We start from the raw sequence: 19,480 nt of genomic DNA, 5'->3' as shown, positions 1-19,480 counted from the left end.
AAGTGTGAGATCATAAGCCAAATGCTGCTCTGAGAAGTTTGAATGAAAACCTACCACTTGTGGGCAGCTGACCATGCGCAGGCACTGGGCCAGCCACGCAGCATATAATACCCTTTCTTGGTTCTCCCAGCTCTAGTGGGTTTCGTTCCTATTTTGTACCATCGGAAACTGAGGCTCAGGACTGGTAAGGAGCAGAAGGAGGGCTTGAAACAGTACGGTACTGTACGGTACTAAAATCTGTGCTGCAAATTGCCACAACTGTTGCTAATGAGTTGCATGGTCTCAAAAGGTCATAAAATGTGTTAATATCTTCATCTCCAATGTGAAGCTCTGAGCATTCCCTTTCTTTACTGAGCACAGTGTCAGGCGCCATGCCAGGCACGAGGGGGATACAGCACTAAGAATGGGACTCACAGTTTCTGCTCTCCCCTGGGGGTCCTAGTCTGTTAGTAACGGTGGAATAAACACGAGAGGCATCATGAGCCAGGACTGAGAAAGGACACAGTGTCATAACACTTGGAACAGCTGCTGGTCTCAGAATTTAGACCTAGAATCTAGACTAGATTGGCACCTCGAATGAGTGTAACCAAGCAGGACCCTAGGTGGCAAAGGCAAGGATCTGGTCAACATCCATGAAAGACCACCTAAACCTGCTTCTGATGACTCCTGCTGACTCTCATGATGGCCCCACGAGCTGGGTGTCACCATTACCCCACTTGACACACGAGAAATGGCTATATCTGTAGTAAATGGCAGAATCAATCAACTCTAGAGCCCACAATTTATCTCTTCATCCCACCTTTAAGAAAGGAAGCTCAACTGTACACATGTTAAATCTAATGATTCCAGGAGTTCCCGCTGTAGCTCAGCAGTAACAAGCCCGACTAGTACTCATGAGGATGTGGTTCAATCCCTGGCTTAGCCCACTGGGTTAAGTATCTAGCATGGTGGTGAGCTGTGGTGTAGGCTTCAAATGAGACTTGGATCTGGCATTGCTGTGGCTATGGTGTAGGCCTAGGCCAGTGGCTGCAGCTCCAATTCAACCCCTAGCCTGGGAACTTCCCTATGCTGTGGGTGTGGCCCTAAAAAGAAAAAAGAAAAAGAAAAAAAAAAAACAAAAACACAGGAAGGAGAATCGAAGAGTGGGCTAAGCAGACACCTGAAGTGAAAGGATCAAGGGTGCTCTAGGGTGATATGAGAGCAGCTGGGGGCCAGAGGAGGCGGGAGGGTCTCTGGCCTATAACATCACAGGTTCCCCCTCAGGAGAAGTTTTCATCACACAGATGATTTGATCAGGATGAGGAAGGAGAAGGTATCTGGGTCAGTGGCAGCAGGCATCTCACATGGCCACAGGGCTGATCCTTCTTAAAAAGCACCATCTACTGGAATGTAAGTTTCTCAGCCAAGAAACCAGGGAGAGTTTCCCAGTTTAATTCTTTCTTTCTTTTTTTTTTTTTTTTTGTCTTTTGTCCTTTTAGGGCCACACCAGCGGCATATGGAGGTTTCCAGGCTAGGGGTCTAATTGGAGCTGTTGCTGCCGGCCACAGCCACAGCCACGTCAGATCCAAGCCACGTCTGCAACCTACACCACAGCTCACGGCAACACCGGATCCTTAACCCACTGATCGAGGCCAGGGATCAAACCTGCAACTCATGGTTCCTAGTCGGATTCATTACCTCTGCGCCACAACGGAAACTCCCCCAGTTTAATTCTTAATGAAGAAGGACCTGTTTCTAAATAGAAAAAAAAAAAAAAATGCAATTGCTTTTATTGAAAGCAGGATGTCCTTGATAAATGTTTCCCATTCCTCAAAAATAAGAGTTAAAAAAAAATAAAGATGCTCAGTCTTAACCAAAAACGAAGTCCCAAACAGCCTAAGGAGAGAATCATCACTACAAAGTCAGGAACTATATTTTAAGTATGAGGAGCTATCAGCTATTGTTGATACCATTTAGCTTCTGTTAAATATTACATATTTACTAATCATACTTCCAAATGCACCTCTTTCCATAATCAATGATAATTATTTCAAACAGCAAATCTCAACAGACTGTAAAATATAAATGCGAGCATATTAATAATAAGGAAGAGATACCAATGGTAATTGTATTTTAATGTGACTTCATTTTAAATAAGTATAATTCAATATCTTACTTTACTGGAATTATCCTGGCCCCAAATGCTAATTTCCTAAATATTGTAATTAAAGGAAAACCACAAAAGGATATAATTTTTGCAGTTGTTTTTAGCATTTTTTAAATGGCAGTTAGAAGTACACACACTGTGTTGGGTCCAACAAAAAAGCACAGCGTACAATCTATTTTTAGGAGAAAGAGTCTTTTTTTTTCCCATTAAAAACACCTAGCATTTTTATAACTGCACATCTTGCAATTTATCTGCCTATTACCATCAGCAAGGAAAAAGCAAGGGGATGAGGATTTCTTCATTCGGATCATTACACTGAAAGTGAGACTGTGATGATCAAAAAGAAAAAAGAAAAATTTTAATGCACTGAAAGCATACATCTTGAGCCCTTGTCTGACCCTGGTGGTGGTGAGCTTTGTACCACTGATGTCATTTCTAAAAGGAGGAAAATGGCAGAGTTCCCGCTGTGGCACAAGGAGATTGGTGGTGCCTTGAGAGGGCTGGGACGCAGGTTCAATATCCAGCCTGACACAGTGGGTTAAGGATCCAGTGTTGCTGCAGCTACAGCTTAGGTCACAATCGTGGCTCAGATCTAATCCCTGGCCCAGCAACTCCATGTGTCTAGGGGCAGCCAAAAAAACAAACAAAAAAAGGAATTAAAGGAGGAAAGTGGCTACTTGTGCCCAGCCTCCACTGGAGCTGGCAGCTGCAGGGGGAGGCGGATAGGGCTTGGAGGCTGAGCTCAGACCACAGAGCAGCTGGAAAGGGGCCCGCACCCAATCAGGGAGGTGAGCCGAGAGGAGGCAGCCCCCATGGGTATGTTTTCAGTAGGTTCTGTGGACAGGTAAGGGGAAAGTTCTTGGTCAATGGGAAGGCCTGGATTTCTCCTATGTGGCTTTCAGGTTATCATCACACACAAGGATGACCTCGTGGGTGTTAAACCCTGAAGCCACACAGGGCCCTGTATGTACATAACCGATGCTCTACCATTGTCATCCTGCAGTGCTTAACATCTGAATGAGAGGCCGTGCCTTTTCACTAGGCACCAAGCCCTGCAAATTGTGCAGCTGGTCCTGATCAAGTAGACGTCATTTCTGAAAGAATCCCCTCCTGCTGCCTGGAATGTCTGGTGGTTTTCCTCAGTCCAGAGTCTGGTGAGGGACAGGTGGGAAGGAGCTGGAAAAATCCACAAACTCTGTAGATGGTTTCCCCTCTCCCGGATCCTTCACAAAGGATTAGGCTTTGGCCACACTGGGGTCTGTAATGGTTTAGGCCAGAATCGCTGACCTTCTCACCACCCTACCACCCTCAGGCACTGCCTTCCAGCCAGTGTCTGATCACCTCCCAAAGATTACATCCCAAGGAGACCTGGGGATCTTGAAGATTGAAAGAGAAAGTTTGGGTTTGGGTTCTAGAGTTGATGCAGGTCCTATCCAGCTGTCTCCCTGACCTTGACAATCCTGACATGCCAGATGTCCTTTAAAGACAGAGCAGAAACCAGATGTTACCCAAGGGAGGCAAAAGGAAACCCACGAAAGAAGAATCCGGCCCTCCATCCAGACTCCAACTCTTCAGAGGCCCTGCCATCGTTTCCGTGCATTGGGGTTCATGTACGCTTGCGTGTGAAAGCTAAGAACAGCTGCTTCTGCAGCGACAGCCACAACTGCCACACCACTCCCTCCCAGGAACCCCTTTCTTCTCTCCAAATCAAGTTATCGGACAGTAGAGGGACTTTATACAACTGTAATTCAAGGTGCTTACATCCAGATGAGGGTCAGGAGTTCCCATCACGGCTCAGTGGAAATGAATCTGACTAGCATCCATGAAGATGCAGGTTTGATCCCTGGCCTCGCTCAGTGGGTTAAGGTCACAGACACGGCTCAGATCTGGTGTTGCTGTGGCTGTGGTGTAGGCCAGCGGCTACAGCTCTGATTCGACCCCTCGCCTGGGAACCTCCATATGCCACAGGTGCAGCCCTAAAAAAGAAGATTAAAAAAAAAAAAGATGAGGGTCGCATAAGGCAATCTGATCTAGGTGTGAAATTAAACCCCTTTTAGGTAAAAGTCAGAGTTTATAACATAAATATCCCTAGGATTCTGGGGGTGGTTTTCTAATGAACTTTCAAATCCCTACCTAGTCTAGAAAGTCCTCATAAAGACTTTCCAGGAGCCAGTCTTAAGCCTTTTGTATTGCAAATGAAAAGTGCTCAGAGAAACAAAGATTGTTTTAATAAAAACAGTAAAACTTGATACCAAAAGCATTTTAAGTGAGTTTCCTCCCAGCCTCCTTCTCCTAACAGTAGTATAACTTGCTCTAGTAAACACTGGCCATGACCACATGCTAAGCCTGGAAGAGCCTACCTGATTCAACACCAGAGCACAGGCATTAGAAGGACATGGCACTCATGTGTTCAACTTGACATGCGTGTGCGCGCACACACACACACACACACACACACACCATGCCCCCTGGGCCTACCCCTCCCACCACTTTACTGGCTAGGAGATGGAGGCCCCGGAATATTAGGGAGAAGCTCAAGGTGACCTCCTCTTTAGAGAGGCCAAGAGTATAAAGCCCACCTCTTCCTCCTCCTCCATTCTTACTTCAACTCTGGAATTCCATCTCACCTTCTCAACCAAGCCATGGTAACCTATACCCCAGAAACAGCCTCCCAAAGTTAACGATTCACCATTCCAAGAGGTACCTCTTCCGAGGGACGAACCAGAACAGTGGCCACAGGGAACGTTCCGGCCACTTCAAAACTACAGGGGAACAAAGTACAGATTAACCCTCCTCAAAGCTGCTGCAAAGTATACAGCCTCTATCTAGCCTTCCCAGCCCAGCTGAACACACATGGCTAAGAGCCTACAACAGAGTCTATTTTGCAGGCTTTTCCTCTTAATATGCACCTTACACAAATCCCCAAACCATTAACTATCATTCTACCACAGAGTTGAAGAGCATGTGATTTCAGAACATGGATGTACCATGAGTTATGTGAGCAATCTCCTAGTGCTGGAACCATACATGGAAGATGACTCTGATGAAATGGTTTGGCAGGATCTACACTGGGTAACCCAAAGAGGGTTTAGTTTAAGAAATGAAAAGCTGGAGTTCCCGTTGTGGCTCAGCAGTAACAAATCCAACTGGTATCCATGAGGATGCATGTTTGATTCCTGGCCCCATTCAGTGGGTTAAGGATCCGGCTGTGGTGTAGGTCACATACGCAGCTCAGATCCTGAGTTGCTGTGGCTGTGGCTGTGGGAGAGGCTGGCAGCTGCAGCTCCAATTCAACCTCTAGCCTGCGAACTTACATATGCCACATGTGTGGCCCTAAAAAGAAAAGAAAAAAAGAAGAAAAGAAAAAAAAGAGAGAAGCTGTGCATATTTGTGGGCAGAGAGAAAAGAGAGGGCAGAGAAGGTAAGTTTGAAGATGCAACTTGCCATGGCAACTCTGCCCTGGCATAATTTTCACCCAAGTGAAGAGCTTTGCAAGTCTGCTTTCCACATTTGTACACCTTTGATAACATGAGCTGGGAGAATGCTCACACACTTAACTAGGCAGTGCCTGACCCAGAAGCCTGGCGTCTGGTGGGGCTGAGCGAGGTCTCAGGAGGGCCTTTGGATCTCAAGAGCTGTCCACCGCCCCCCTCCAACCCCCAGCCCTCCACTGCCATGGCCTTTTCTCAGTCTTCAAGCCTCTCTTTCCTTATTTCTCTCTAACATCACTCCATCCCTCCCCTGGTTGCCTGAGTGTAAGCAGCAGGTACTGTCAAACAAAGAATTCCAGGGCATGAAGATTTAGCTGACAAAATAATAGAGTGGGAAAGATTTATGTAAGCTGATTAAATGAAATGCAATCAACAATTTACGTGGGAAAAAAAAGAATAGTTCCCAAAGTCCTTAATGATTAAGCAAGACTTACATTATAATATAAACAGGGAACAAAGATGAGTGTTCAATGGCATGGAGAAAAGTTCACATGAAGATGTTAAAAGAAAAAGGAGGTGGTTCCTGCTGTGGTGCAGTCGGCTCGGTGGCATCTCTGGAGTGATTCAGGTTGGATCCCAGGCCTGGCACAGTGAGTTAAGGATCCGGCGTCGCCACAGCTGCCATATAGGTTGAAACTGTGGCTTGGATCTGATCCCCGGCCTGGGAACTCCATATACCACGAAGCAGCCAAAAAAGGGGGAAAAAAAGCAGAATACAGAACTGTGTATCAAGCATGATTTCAAGTTGGCTTTTTAAAGCACTCTTTAGAGTACATGATTACAGTATCTGCTATACAATTAAATACATACACAGTATAAAGTACAAGTAAATATTATACATGTAAACCAATCATTACTTCTTGGTAGAAGGATTGTGAATGCTTGTGATTACTTGATTCATTTCTGAATGTTTTACTTTTTTGTAATAAGCATTTCAATTTGTAATGAGACAAACTACCTGTTTCAACATTTTTTCTTAATCTACTGTGATTATAGCAACTGTTCTGCTTCCTCTTTGCTTCCATAAGTCTCTAGTTCATTTCTACTCATCTCCAGCAACGATGCTTAAACTCAGTAGACTGCAAGACATGGGGGTTGCTGATGGTGACTAGACATCTGATGTCTCTGATGTGGGACACAGATGTACAAGGTTAGGATTACGGTCTAGGATCAAGGAAGGGGATGGAAGGTCTTTGTCAGGGCACAATGATTCGCGCTCTCACACACACACATACAATCAACAATTACTTCTCACACACGCTACTTAGCAGGGGTACATTATTAAGAAAATCCAAAGTTCTAGCTGTGGCACAATAGGATCAGTGGCATCTCTGGAGCACTGGGACTCAGGTTTGATCTCCCACCCAGCATGGTGGATTAAGTATCTGGCATTGCCACAGCTGCGGTGTAGGTCGAAACTGTGGCTCCAATCTGATCCCTGGCCCCAGAAACTCCATGTGCGGTGGGGCGGCCAAAAAAGAAAAAAAAAAAGAAAAAGAATATTAAACCTTTTCACTAAGTATACTAAAAATACTCCACTCAATATACTAGACAAATAATTGTATCAACGGGCACAATTGCCAACCAAGCGCCACCAAAGAAAGACAGGATGCTAAGGAGAGGACATCCCGGTTGGGGTCAGTCATGCCTCCCTAAGGAAGCAACATTTAAACTGAGGGGTTTTTTTGTTTGTTTTTTTTTTGTTTTTGTTTTTTAAGGGCCGCACCCGTGGCATATGTAAGTTCCCAGGCTAGGGGTTGAATAAGAGCTGCAGTTGCCAACCAAAACCACAGCCACAGCAACGTGGGATCCAAGCCGCGTCTGCAACCTACACTGCAGCTCATGGCAACACCAGACCCCTGACCCACTGAGCAGAGCCAGGGATTGAACCAGCATCCTCGTGGATACTAGTCAGATTTGTTTCCACTGCACCGCAACGGGAACTCCTAAACTGAGATTTTAGAGACAATGAGGGACTTAGCCATGTGAAAAGCAGTCGGACACACGGACCAGCATTCCAGGAGGAGGAAACAGCACATTTCCGGCAAAGGCCTGGAAGCAAGAACAGACGTGTATGTTGAACCAGAGCCCTTGAATGAATCAGCAACAAGCTCTAATCAAACGAGTCAACAAATTACAGAGAGTTCGTGGCAGGTAATCAAGCTGATACATGATGTTCCTTCAGAGGAAAGTTATGCTGTCAAGTAGGACCAACCAAGAGGAACCTACCCCTTTCCAGCTTGCCTATAACTACCATCCATCGTTATACTAGGAACAGCCTCACTTCCTCAGCTGACCTGTACCATCAGCTTTAGTTCCTACAGTTAGTTATACGAGGGAAGCAGGAAAGCAGGCACCATGCAGGCAACACAAATCTAAAGTAACAAATGAAGACAGACTGTGCATCTTTCTGCCTTCTTTGAAAATTGGAAACCCAGGGAGCTCATGGAATTATGCTCAAGGACAAAAAGAGAAAAAGCTAAGTCATTACAGACAGAACTCATTTTATTGTACTTAGAGCTTTACTGTACTTTATAGATTTTTTTTTTGTAACTAATTGAAGGTTTGTGGCAACCCTGCATCAAGCAAGCCAACCAGCAGCATTTTCCCAGCAGCCCTGGTTCACACTGTGACACACGTTTCTGTGTCACATTTTAGCAATTCTCACGCTATTTAAAATTCTTTATTATCATATTTGTAATCATCACATTTGTGATCTTTGATGTTACTATTACAAAAACATTATGACTCACTGAAGGCTCAGATGACGGTTAGCATTTTTTGAGTAATAAAGCTTTTTTTAATTAAGGTGGGTACTTCTTTTAGACCTAACACTATTGCACAGTGAACATACAATATAATGTAATCATATGGCATAAACCTAATTTTTAAATGCGCTGGGAAACCAAAAACTTGGTGTGACCCTCTCTATTTTGATACTTGCTTGTTCGCGGTGGTCTGAAACCCAATCCACCGTGTCTCCCAGCGTGCCTGGAAATGACACTGCTCTCTGTTAATGGCAGAAACAAGCTCACTTCTTTCAGTCACTTTCATCACAAGTTCCCCGAGCCTGTGCATCTTCACAAGCCATTTAAGGCACTCTACAGTAACCGCAAAGTTAGTAAATGATCCATGAAAAAACAACACCGCTGAGACCAAAGGCTGGAGAGAAAGTCAGCCTTGCAGCAAAGTAAACTTTTGAAAAATGGTAAAGCTCAATAAAACAAACCAGCAGAGACAAACATAGTAAATAACCATCAGCTAAAACACAGGCTAACTACCAAATCACCGGCAATATAAATATTGCCAACGACACTGCATAAAACTTCCACGCTCAAGGTCAACAACAACCAAAGGATAAGAGGTATAAAGTCCCAGAGAGTGAGACAGAATAAGTGAGAAGAGTGGGTCTGGCAGGGCACTGTAATCACGGACAACGCGCTCTTTCCTCCCGGACCCGCAGTGAGGACAGGCCCTCAACCGAAGTTGCGGGTCGTAGCAAGACCATGTCCAGCTATGACCTCACTCTGTCTGCAGCCCCTTCTGCGCTGGTATGAATTCACTTAGTTCCTGTGTGTTACGTGGCTATTAAGTGCCAGGTACTATGCTGGGCACTGAGTGAGCAAATTAGATTCTGTGCCCATTTTCTGGAAGCTGATAATCATCTCAAGTGAAGGAAGTTCAGCAAAGGATGCACCCTGTTTCCTGTTCCTAATGTCTTCTCACTCTCTCCCCAGTGTGATGTACTTGTCCATCTGGTTGAAGGAGTGAATGGGGAGAGTGCGAGGGAGGGAGGGAAGAAACAGGAGAGAGAACTTAAGGGAGAAATAGGGAAGGGGTCGGGGAGGAAGGAAAAGGAAACTATTTTCTTTTCCTACAATTGTCATCAGCTGGCAAGAAGTTCCCACTCATATCTTGGTGCCGACAGCTTTGGGCTTCCCAATCCCAGAACTCTTCATTCCGAATCTGGTTCCTCCTAGCTGTACATTCTGAAATCCCCTCCCTACCCTTAACTAGGAAGGAGCAGGAAGGCTGGGGCTAGCCACACAGGGCGTTCTTGTATAGTGCGGACAATATTTCCCTCTATTTTTAAGACTGAAAGGAACCTGGATGTGTATCATTTCACTTAGAGTGCTTTTGAGAAACTGTGAAGGCTCCCGCATTCTGCCAAGTTAGCTGTCTGTTTGCAGCCTCAGAGCAAGACAGAGGAGGGCTAAGGAGCAGGCTTGGTTTAAAGGACATTGCGCCTCTGAGAAGGAATGTTTCCCCTGCAGCGAAGCTGTTTCCTGGCAAAGACCCTGGCTGGGCACTGCTCCAAAGTGACGCCAACTCCCCAAGCAAGTCACCAGGCTGCTTTGCCTCCTCCAGAAAATCTCTGGCACCAAGTACCACTCATGTGTGCACTCAAATTCTGGTTTCCAGAGAGCCTGTGATTTGGACAGTAAGTTCCTAAACTATCTGAGAAACACTACATCCAACATTATGGGCCCCGATGGGCTGTTAGAATGTTCTTGGGTAGCAAAGGATTATCACAGGATCTAATAGTCCCACATCTGGGTACATACCCAAAAGAACTGAAAGCAAGAGCTCAAAACAGATATTCCCCCACCCCCCATGTTCATAGCAGCACTATTCACAATTGCCAAAAGGTGGAAGCAACCCAAGTGTCCATTGACAGATGAATGGATACATAAGATGTAATATATACTTGTAATGGAATACTATGCAGCCCTAAAAAGGAAGACATTTTGACACTTGCTACAACATAAACTTTGGAGACACTATGCTAAGTGAAATAAACCAGTCACAAAAAGAAAACTACTGCATGAATCCATTTATACAAGGTACTCACAGCAGCTAAATTCATGGAGACAGAAAACAAAGTGGTGGTTGCCAGGGAGGAGGAAAAAGATATGGGATGTTTTCATTTAATGGGCATAGAGTTTCAATTTTATAAAATGGAAAGAGTTCTGGAAGTTACTGGCAACAACGTGAATGTACTTATTAGCACTTTGGAGCTGTACACTTACAAAAGGTGAAAACGGCAAATTTTACGTCAAGTGATCTTTGCACAATTTAAAAAAGAGTGAAGAAATGAGTTAGCAAATGCTTATGATTATACAAAAATACTCCTCTGTTGTATTCTGGGCCATGCATTTTAATCATGATCATGACAGGTGCTGCGAATGGGCCTGCAGAACCCGAGCTTCCATCTCCTACTTTGAATCTATCCACCCAAACTCCAAAGGGCTTTTCCTCAAAGAATAGCTGTCTGTTTTTCAAAGCAAATCGCACAACCCCAGGCTTGGCCCTTAGCATGCTCCCCAGCCAGGCCTCCCCCTGAAGAATCCTCTCATCTCTCCCCAGCCTTCAGCACGACCCCACCAGCACCCCCCAGGTTTGCTCCTCAAACACTCCTCTCCCGGAACCTCTCTCCAGAGGAAGTTCCTCTCCGTCTCAGGTCCTGGCACAGAATCCAGTGCATCTGTGAACCAGGGACACAATTCCCAAGAGGAACTAAGGGGAGTGATGTGGGGCTCCAACCTGGGGAGCGTCTAGGGCTAAATCTCTGGTGAGTGTTCCATCCTCTTTGTTCTCTGAGATAAAGCATCTTTATAGACGTCCAACAGCTGCATATCCTCAAGTCCAAGAAAAAAAGTGCTAGTCCAGAGAACGTGGGAGAGTTACTACTTAAGGCTCCTATAACCTACTATCCCCCCCAAACCCCTCTCCTAATGTGGCACCACAGCTATTTACTGCAGGCTACGTGTTGCTATGGCAGTGAGAGAGCGCAGAACAAGGGGAGGCTGGGAAAGATGTCATACAGAGGTAAATGCCCATAAGCATAAGCTTTGAGGACAAGTGGAGTTCCTGTTGTTTAGGCTTATGGCAGCCTCCATGATGACAGCTGGAGGTGGCCTCAATGTCAAGAAAGATTCTGCAAGTCTCTGGTTTTCTAAATTACCCAACACACTACAAGGCATGGCTACTGGAAGAGAAGCTCTTCCAAGGCAGGTCAACTTGCACTTTACAGACACTGAGAAAAACCATTTTAACTTGAAAACCAGCAAACAACAACAAACAGCACCACTCTTACGAGGACCACATATTCTCCTGTGTTCAGAGGGCGGGAAAAAAGGACTGAGATCCCATCAGTAATACCAAGGAAAGAGGGGCCCACAGCTGTGGACCCCATACCTCTGAGGACAGGCTGCATGCAGACCCCTTTTTGGTTTCTGGAGGCACTGAACTGCCACTTGACACTTCTAAATGGTTTCAAAGTGGAAGCCACCACCATCAAGGACAATGACACTGGGACCTGGATCGGGTTCCGAGTGGGGAGGTGAATCTAGGCAAGCACGCGCCACACACCACACAGATATAAGGGGCCCAAAACAGTGAACAGATGGGAAAGTGGTATCTAGGCTGAAGTGACCTGGAGAGTCCTGTGCATTATAGTAAACCTAAATCAAGGAGTATGTGAATGACTCAAGCTCAGTCACCATAAAAGGCAGTTGCTAAAGGTAAAGAATTAAAGAACTAAAACCAAACAAGCTTCTCAAAGCACCAATAATCTAGTTGCTCTGAGACTGTTCTTGCATGTCAGGGGTCTGATCAGTCCCCGTGGCTGAGTTCAAGGCCGATTTATTCCATGAACAAATTCTTCTTGGGAACAAGAGTTGTAATAAGATGGAAAGACTCCATGCATGGTGCGGGCAAAAGCTGACACAGGGATGGAAGCCTGAACTTCCAGAAGTTCTAGAAGGAGTGGGGTTGGGGGATGAGGAGCCTGCAGTCGCAAGGCGGCACTAATCAGGTCTGGACTTCAGCTTGCTCATAAAAAGAGGAATCCAGAAACATGATCATGATCAAAGGCCTTTCCTAGTTTTAAACTCTTACAACAGTGAAGAGATTCCTTATAGCTGGGTCTGCTGTCCCCAAACCAGAGGATGAGCTGAGCTGAAGAAGGGAACGCAGGAAGCTCGGAGTTCATGAGAAGTGCTGAGCTGGGACCACAGACCATGGGACCAGCACCCAGATAGGAAACTGCCCCCCAAGTTGAGAAAAGCAGGAAGTGACACAGTCGGAGCACAGGCTGGGGATCAGAGAGTCCTGGACCCACTCCCTAGCTCTGATCCTGAAACCAAGGTGAGCAAACCTATATGACTTCTGTACATATGTGTTAAGTGGAAAAAGGGTCATGGTGAGAAGTAAAAGAAAACTAACAGAGCAGAGGTGCTCAGCACAGCACCTGCACTGTAACTTCTAAAAGTCACTTCTAGAAGACGACACTGTGGTCAATTGCAACTCACTGAGCTATTAGATTTACCCCCCCCCCCCCTTTTTTATGGCCACACCTGCGGCACATGGAAGTCTGGGCCAGGGGTTGAACCAGAGCTGCAGCTGCCAGCCTACACCACAGCCACATCAGATCTGAGTCACCATCTGCGACCTAAGTCACAGCTTGCGGCAATGCCAGATCCTTCATCCGCATCCTCATGGAGACCACATCAGGTTCTTAACCAGCCAAGCCACAGTGGGAACTCCATGCCATTTTTTTTTCATGTGAGATTATCCTTGTAGGAAAGAGAAAATTATGGAGGCTCATAAACCTGGCAAGGACCCCAAAATTGTTCCCTCCATTTCCCTGTTTTGAGGCATTTTCTTTACCATTTCACAGATGGAGTCATGAAGGACCTGGGCAGTTAAGCTGACCACCAAGATCACCCCCCACTAAGTCCATTTAAAACATGGTAGTTTGGGAGCTCCCCGGTGGCCTAATGGATTAAGGATCTGCTGTTGTCACTGATGCAGCTCAGGTTACCGCTGTGGTGCAGGTTCAATCCCTGGACTAGAAACTTCTGTATGCCACAGGTGCAGCCAAAATAAAAAACAAAAACATGGTAAGTTTGTGTCCCCAGTGTCCCCTAGAGCCTGAAAGGAGTGATCACAACTCCCTGGGTATCTGAAGCCCTAAGAATCAAAGTTGTTATTATGGTAAATTTATAAAATGAAAACAAAGTGCCAAAAGCCAAAGGGATGGTGCTTGGCAGTCAAAGTGCCACCTCTAAAATATCAGGCAGCCGTGAAAAGGAGAAGGAAGCCGGAACCCTCACTAATGCTTACAGGCAAACAATCCAAATGTGTCTCCTCATCTGTGCTGTTATTACAGCAAAGTGAAACTGTGTCTCTACACGACCAGGGCTGGGAAGGAATCTGGCCTGATAAAGAGGCCTGACTGCAGAAGTTTCATTTTTATCTGACTTGTTTTTGTCCTTTTTTCTTTTTAGGGCCGCACCTGCAGCATACAGAAGTTCCCAGGCTAGGGGTTGAATCAGAGCTATAGCTGCTGGCTTACACCACAGCCACAGCAATGCAGGGTCTGAGCTGCATCTAAGGCCTATACCACAGCTTACACCAACACCAGATCCTTAACCCACTGAGCAACGCTGGGGATTGAACCCGCATCCTCATGGATATTAGTCAAGTTCGTTACTGCTGAGCCACAGTGGGAACTCCCTGACTTTTTTTTTCAGTTAGTGACTTTGACAGAGTCCACATAATGAACACAATGGTGCCGATCACAGGAAAGGTGACGCCGATGTCCACTCACCCTGGGTTGTAGAGCATGACGGCGGAGAGGTTCTCACAGGACTTGGAGAGGTCAGTCATGGACAGGCTGAGCGAGGACAGGAGGCCACTCTGGGAGCAGACACAGGGCAGAGTGGTCACCTGGGTGGCAGGGGAGGCTGTACACTGCGTGCACCCTCTCCACTCATGACAGTCGGTGAGGGGACCAGGCCCCCCTTGAGTTTGCACACAATTGGTCTCCAGGGGACACAGGTCAGAGACAGTCAGGCTAGGGATCCGTCTGGAACCCAAGCCCGGAGTTTGGATGGGAATGGCACAGCCCACCCAAGGGCCTCCCTGGCAGGGCTGCTGTATTCATGTCGGGGGAAGGGGTCAAAGCATCTTTGTCATCTCTGTCCCCAGGCAAGAAGCAGTGCCCTGTTAGCAGCACTCACCCATGTGAGTGACACAGAGGGAGAGGTGACGAGAGACCGAAAGGTCAGGGGCTTGATTTGCTCTGCTTCCACGCAAAGCTACCGGCAAACACACTCTCTTCCCTCTCTCCCCTGCAGCTATGAACCAAAAAGGGCCTCTGGGGTGATCCTGGGCTGGAAAAGCTGAGAGGCTAGAACCACAGCCCTGGAGAGGGCTGCAGCTTTCTCATTATTTCCCATCCCAGGCACTGGCCTCCTTGGGAAGCTTGCAAGAGCAGGCTGAGATGCTGAGACGTGGGGCTGCAGAACTCAGGGGTGAGGGGCAAAACGTCCAGGTTGGCAGGTCAGGGCTGCAGCCCAGCGCCCCACTTGCTGGCTACAGGACAGGTTACTTTCCCCTCTTGATCATCTGAGACATAGGGCTAACAATAGCCTCTGTGCAGATAAAGTGGCACATGTGGCAGTTTTGCACAATGCTGGGCTCCCAGGAATACAGTTGTGACTTTATTCTCTTCCTCAGTCTAAAGACAATGTGGTGTCCTAGACACGTTTCTCTCGCTCTCATTTCTTCCCTTCTCTCTGGTCCTCGGCCCACCTCTCCCATCCAGCGCTTCAGGTACCCTCTGGATGTGCCCCTTCAACCAAGCCAAGTCTCGTGCAATGATCCTAACCCATCCCTTTCTGTTTCACAATCAAAAACCCTGGTCACTGTGAATGAAAATTAAGAGTGAGCAAACTTTTGGATGGAAGCTGTGGCTCAGGTTCATTCCTTGGCCTGGAAACTTCTGCATGTTGTTGGCACAGCCAAAAAATAAATGCATAAACAAATAAAAACAAAATTGTTAAAACAAACAAACAAACAAACAAAAAAAACCACAACGCCCACCTCCCAGGGGAGGCTAGGCTGAAAAGGATGGTCCAAAGAGGAGTGTTTCTCCTTCCACTCTGGACCTCACTTGCTAGCCTACTTCACAGCCAGCCATCCACTGGACACAAGCGCCCTAGAATCAACTCAGGCTACAGGACTTGTCAAATGCTTTGCACTCCAGAAAGTCAAGCTGCTGGAACCAGAGTGGAGACTGCCACCCTCCCCACCCAAACCCTGTGCCCAGCGCCCCCCACCCCAGTCCCCACCCAGATCAGAGCTGGATCCTGGAGATTCTAGGCTGCTCACCTTCCTCTTCTCCCTGAGCTTGGCAGCCTCCTTCGGATGGTTAAAGCGGAACATGTTGGTTCTTCCCAAGAGTATTACCGCACCTGCGAACACACAAAAATGGCAACGAGTCTACAGTGGGCCACCTCATCCGTGGGTGAAATATTAAATGGAATTCTACAGCTGCACTGCAACTTCCAGTGTATTCTAAACACTGGAGCATGGGAAGGCTTTAGTCTCAAAAGTCTGCTTACATAAGCCAGTTTTAAAGCTTCAAATACTTTTATTTTTTTCAGCCCAGGGTCACAATACTCGTGTTACCTGGCGCAGAAGTGATGGATCTAACCATTACCACATCGTGTGAGATTTAATAGATACACAGATAATTAGACTTCTGATTCCTGAGGAGAAAAACAAAAAATCAGGTCTCCCAAGAGAAGCTGGAATATCAAGCAAAAACATATGGTCGCCAATTTAGGAAATGCTTATTAATGCCGATAAAAGCAGAAACCTCAAAGGAAGGTGCTTTCAAAAGAAAACTTGGTGACATCGCCAGAGCCCAGGTCACTGTCACTACGATCACCCTTAGAATTCGACAGGAAAGAAGGTGTGCACGTGTGGTGTCTTATTTCCCCATAAATACACTGCTTCTTGTGAAAACTCTGTTAAAGCTTAGATGGCTCCATTAGACACACAAGAAGGGCTCCTTTTGACTGACAAGGGGCCTGCTTATTCAGAAAATGCTTATACAAAGGGCAGGCAGATGACAATGTAAACGCCCAAGCATAACAAAATTATCAGGTGGGGAAGCGGACTTCAGCTTGAATAGGCCAATAAGCAAACAGACACTTCTAAGGTCGACTCTGTCCAAAGCTGGCACGGATGTCATGGAAGGCAGTGAGCTTGTTGTCACTGGAGGCATTTAAGATCTACATGATCTTACCTGGTCCCTTCACACCTGAGAGTCTACCAGGCCTCAGAACAGACCCCTCCCCCCACCTATGTTCAATCTTTGCCCTGAAAAAGAAAATAACTTATTTGTGAAGATAAGATATTCATTCTAAGCAATGGGATCCTGCTGTGTAGCACTGGGAACTATGTCTGGTCACTTGTGATGGAGCAGGATAATGTGAGAAAGAAGAATGTATACATGTATGTGTGACTGGGTCACCTTGCTGTGCAATAGAAAACTGACAGAACACTGTAAATCAGCTATAATGGAAAAAATAAAAATCATTATAAAGAAAAAAAGATATTCATACTAGTAGTCAACCATGAAGGACCTAAGTGAGGAGGGCAGAATGCAGGAGCAGGGGACAGACTGTGGCGCCGAGGACCTAAGCTGGGCTCATGGGACAAGAAGAGGACAAGAGAGGTGTTCCGTGTGAGGGGGACTGTGGGGAGGAGCTAAGCCTTAAACTAGAGGGTGGGCCTCTTGAGTTTGGAGAAAGGACAGGATCAAGTCCAGCCAAAATGCAGAGCATGTGAACCGCAGCAGGATTCCATACTGGACGGGGGAAACAGAAACAGACTGTGAAGCATGAGCTGCCAGGATAAGAATCTGCAACAAAGACCACAAAGTGGTGGCCGGAGAAAAAAATTCAGCTCAGAATTTCGTTTGGTGCGTCCCGTGAAAATTTCAAAAAATAAATTATTAGCAGTCAACAGTTAAAAATGAGTAGTTTTCACCAAAAGCCTGTGTTTCTGACTCCCCTTCAAAAATTAGAAGATACCGAGGTTGTGGGTTTGATCCCTGACCTCACTGAATGGGTTAAGGATCTGGCATTGCCGTGAGCTGTGGTGTAGGTAGAAGATGCGGCTCGGATCCTGAGTTGCTGTGGCTTTGGCATAGGCCGGCGGCTACAGCTCCAATTAGACCCCTAGCCTGGGAACCTCCATATGCTGCAGGTGTGGCTCTAGAAAAGGCAAAAAAAAAAAATTAGAAGATACGGTATCAGAAGCCTGTGCTGCCACTGGGTGAAAATCCCCAGACTGCTGCCTCCATTAGACTGGGCACGTGACCCCTGGCTTAACCACGCCTCCAGCTTCTCACTTGAGTACCAACTCCACCTGGACCCTGCAGGTAATGTCACCACCCCAGATTGCTATGCTGGAGCCTCAGACCAGTGTGTCCACCTGCCTACTTAACAAACTGTCTCAGATTTTCAAAGGAGTTTCCAATTCAGGATGGTTAAAACCTAACAGGTTTAGATCATAGCCACAGGGAGCAACTGGAGAGCTGGTTCTGGTGGCTGTCTTTGTTTAGCAGTGATGGAGTCAACACGAGAAGGAGAACACAGCTTTGGGAGACTCAGGAGGGCAGCAATGGGTATCACCCACTCCACAGCCCACTTATCCCCCTCGTGTAAAAGTGCATTCATGTTTTTTCACATTACAGAAAGGCACCATGACCATAAGGAAGATAGGCATTTCCCATGCCTTTTATGACTAGGATTCAAAACTGTGTGCCAGGAATTTCTGTTGTGGTTCAGCGTGTTAAGAACCCGATGTTGTCTCTATGAGGATGCAATTTTGACCCCTGGCCTCACTCAGTGGGTTAAGGGTCCACTGTGACTGTGACTGTGGCATAGGCTCCAGTCGCAGCTCCAAAACTTCAATATGCTGCAGGTGTGGCTGTAAAAAGAAAAAAAAAAAAAAAAGTGCCATACAGAGAGTCAAAAGCTAAACAGCCAGGTTCAGGATATATGTGTATTTAATGCTCTTAAAGTGACATTAGAGATTAAAAAGGCAATCTCAGTCAAGATGTTAATCACATCTAATCCAATTCTTTTTTTTTTTTTGTCTTCTGTTGATCAAATGCCCAGCCATGCAAGTTGAAAATTGCTAAAATATGTTAATGGAAAAACAGAAGAGTACTTCAGAGACACAATTCTTAATAAATCTTTGAAAATCATCTTGCCACCCACATACTTGCATGAAATACACATAAAATTCAAGGAGTTATGAAAAAAAAACCAAAATTACCCATGACCATTCTTTGTTTCCATCCACATGTGTGTAAACTGCCTGGCACATAAAAGGGGCTCTTAAGGTTGGTTCCCTTCACTTTTCTCTGTCATTTTCCTTGACTGAACAAAGCTATGGGCTAAAAAGATGCAGCTACTGTGTGTCCATTCACTCAACAAATACAGAATGAGCTCTCGCTCCGTTCACTGTGATAAGCCCTGGGGGTGGGGGTACAGAGGTGACTGAGTCACATCCACACCTTGTCCCTATGGGGTTTATAAATAAGCAAAAGAGAGGGGTCAGTAAGTAAATAAGTCCACAAATAAACGCGAAGCTGCAACTGCAGGAAAGATACCCTGTCCCGCCCCCCCTCACATGAGAAGGGGGCTGACTGCAGGGGTTATAGGGAAGGAAGCCCAGGAGGAGGTGGTGCTTAAGACAAGCCGGGGGTGGGGGCAGGTAGCACATGCAACAGATAGCAACAGGGAGAAGTCTTCCAGGACTGAGTAAGGCACCTCTTATTTCCCACCAGAGCCAAGAGAAGACCCTCAAGGGCTTTGCACAGCAGCCTCACACCATTAGCCTGAGTTTCAAGAAGATCTTTCTTTCTCCTGTTTGAAGAATGAACCAGCCGGCAAGAGTGAATGAAGGTAAATAAGGCAGGAGACTTCTGCAGAGGTCTGGTCCTGACAGCTCAGAATGAGGAAGGAAAGAAACA

At 46.3% G+C, this 19,480-nt stretch overlaps 1 protein-coding gene across 5 annotated transcripts in view; it reads right to left on the bottom strand.

Moving 5' to 3' along the window:
- KIF16B (kinesin family member 16B) overlaps positions 1-19,480 on the bottom strand; it is a 306,258-nt gene that overhangs the window by 112,458 nt on the left and 174,320 nt on the right. For all 5 annotated transcript variants that reach the window (XM_047771646.1, XM_047771648.1, XM_047771649.1 and 2 more), the window contains 2 exons: positions 15,817-15,899; positions 14,252-14,340 (listed from right to left, as the gene is read on the bottom strand). In XM_047771646.1, the coding sequence (XP_047627602.1) occupies positions 14,252-14,340; positions 15,817-15,899 (172 nt within the window). The remainder of the gene's footprint in view (positions 1-14,251; positions 14,341-15,816; positions 15,900-19,480) is intronic.

This window comes from Phacochoerus africanus, chromosome 3, assembly GCF_016906955.1.
Source record: "Phacochoerus africanus isolate WHEZ1 chromosome 3, ROS_Pafr_v1, whole genome shotgun sequence".
NCBI classification, from domain to species: Eukaryota; Metazoa; Chordata; class Mammalia; order Artiodactyla; family Suidae; genus Phacochoerus; species Phacochoerus africanus.
This window is presented reverse-complemented; position numbering and strand designations above follow the sequence as displayed.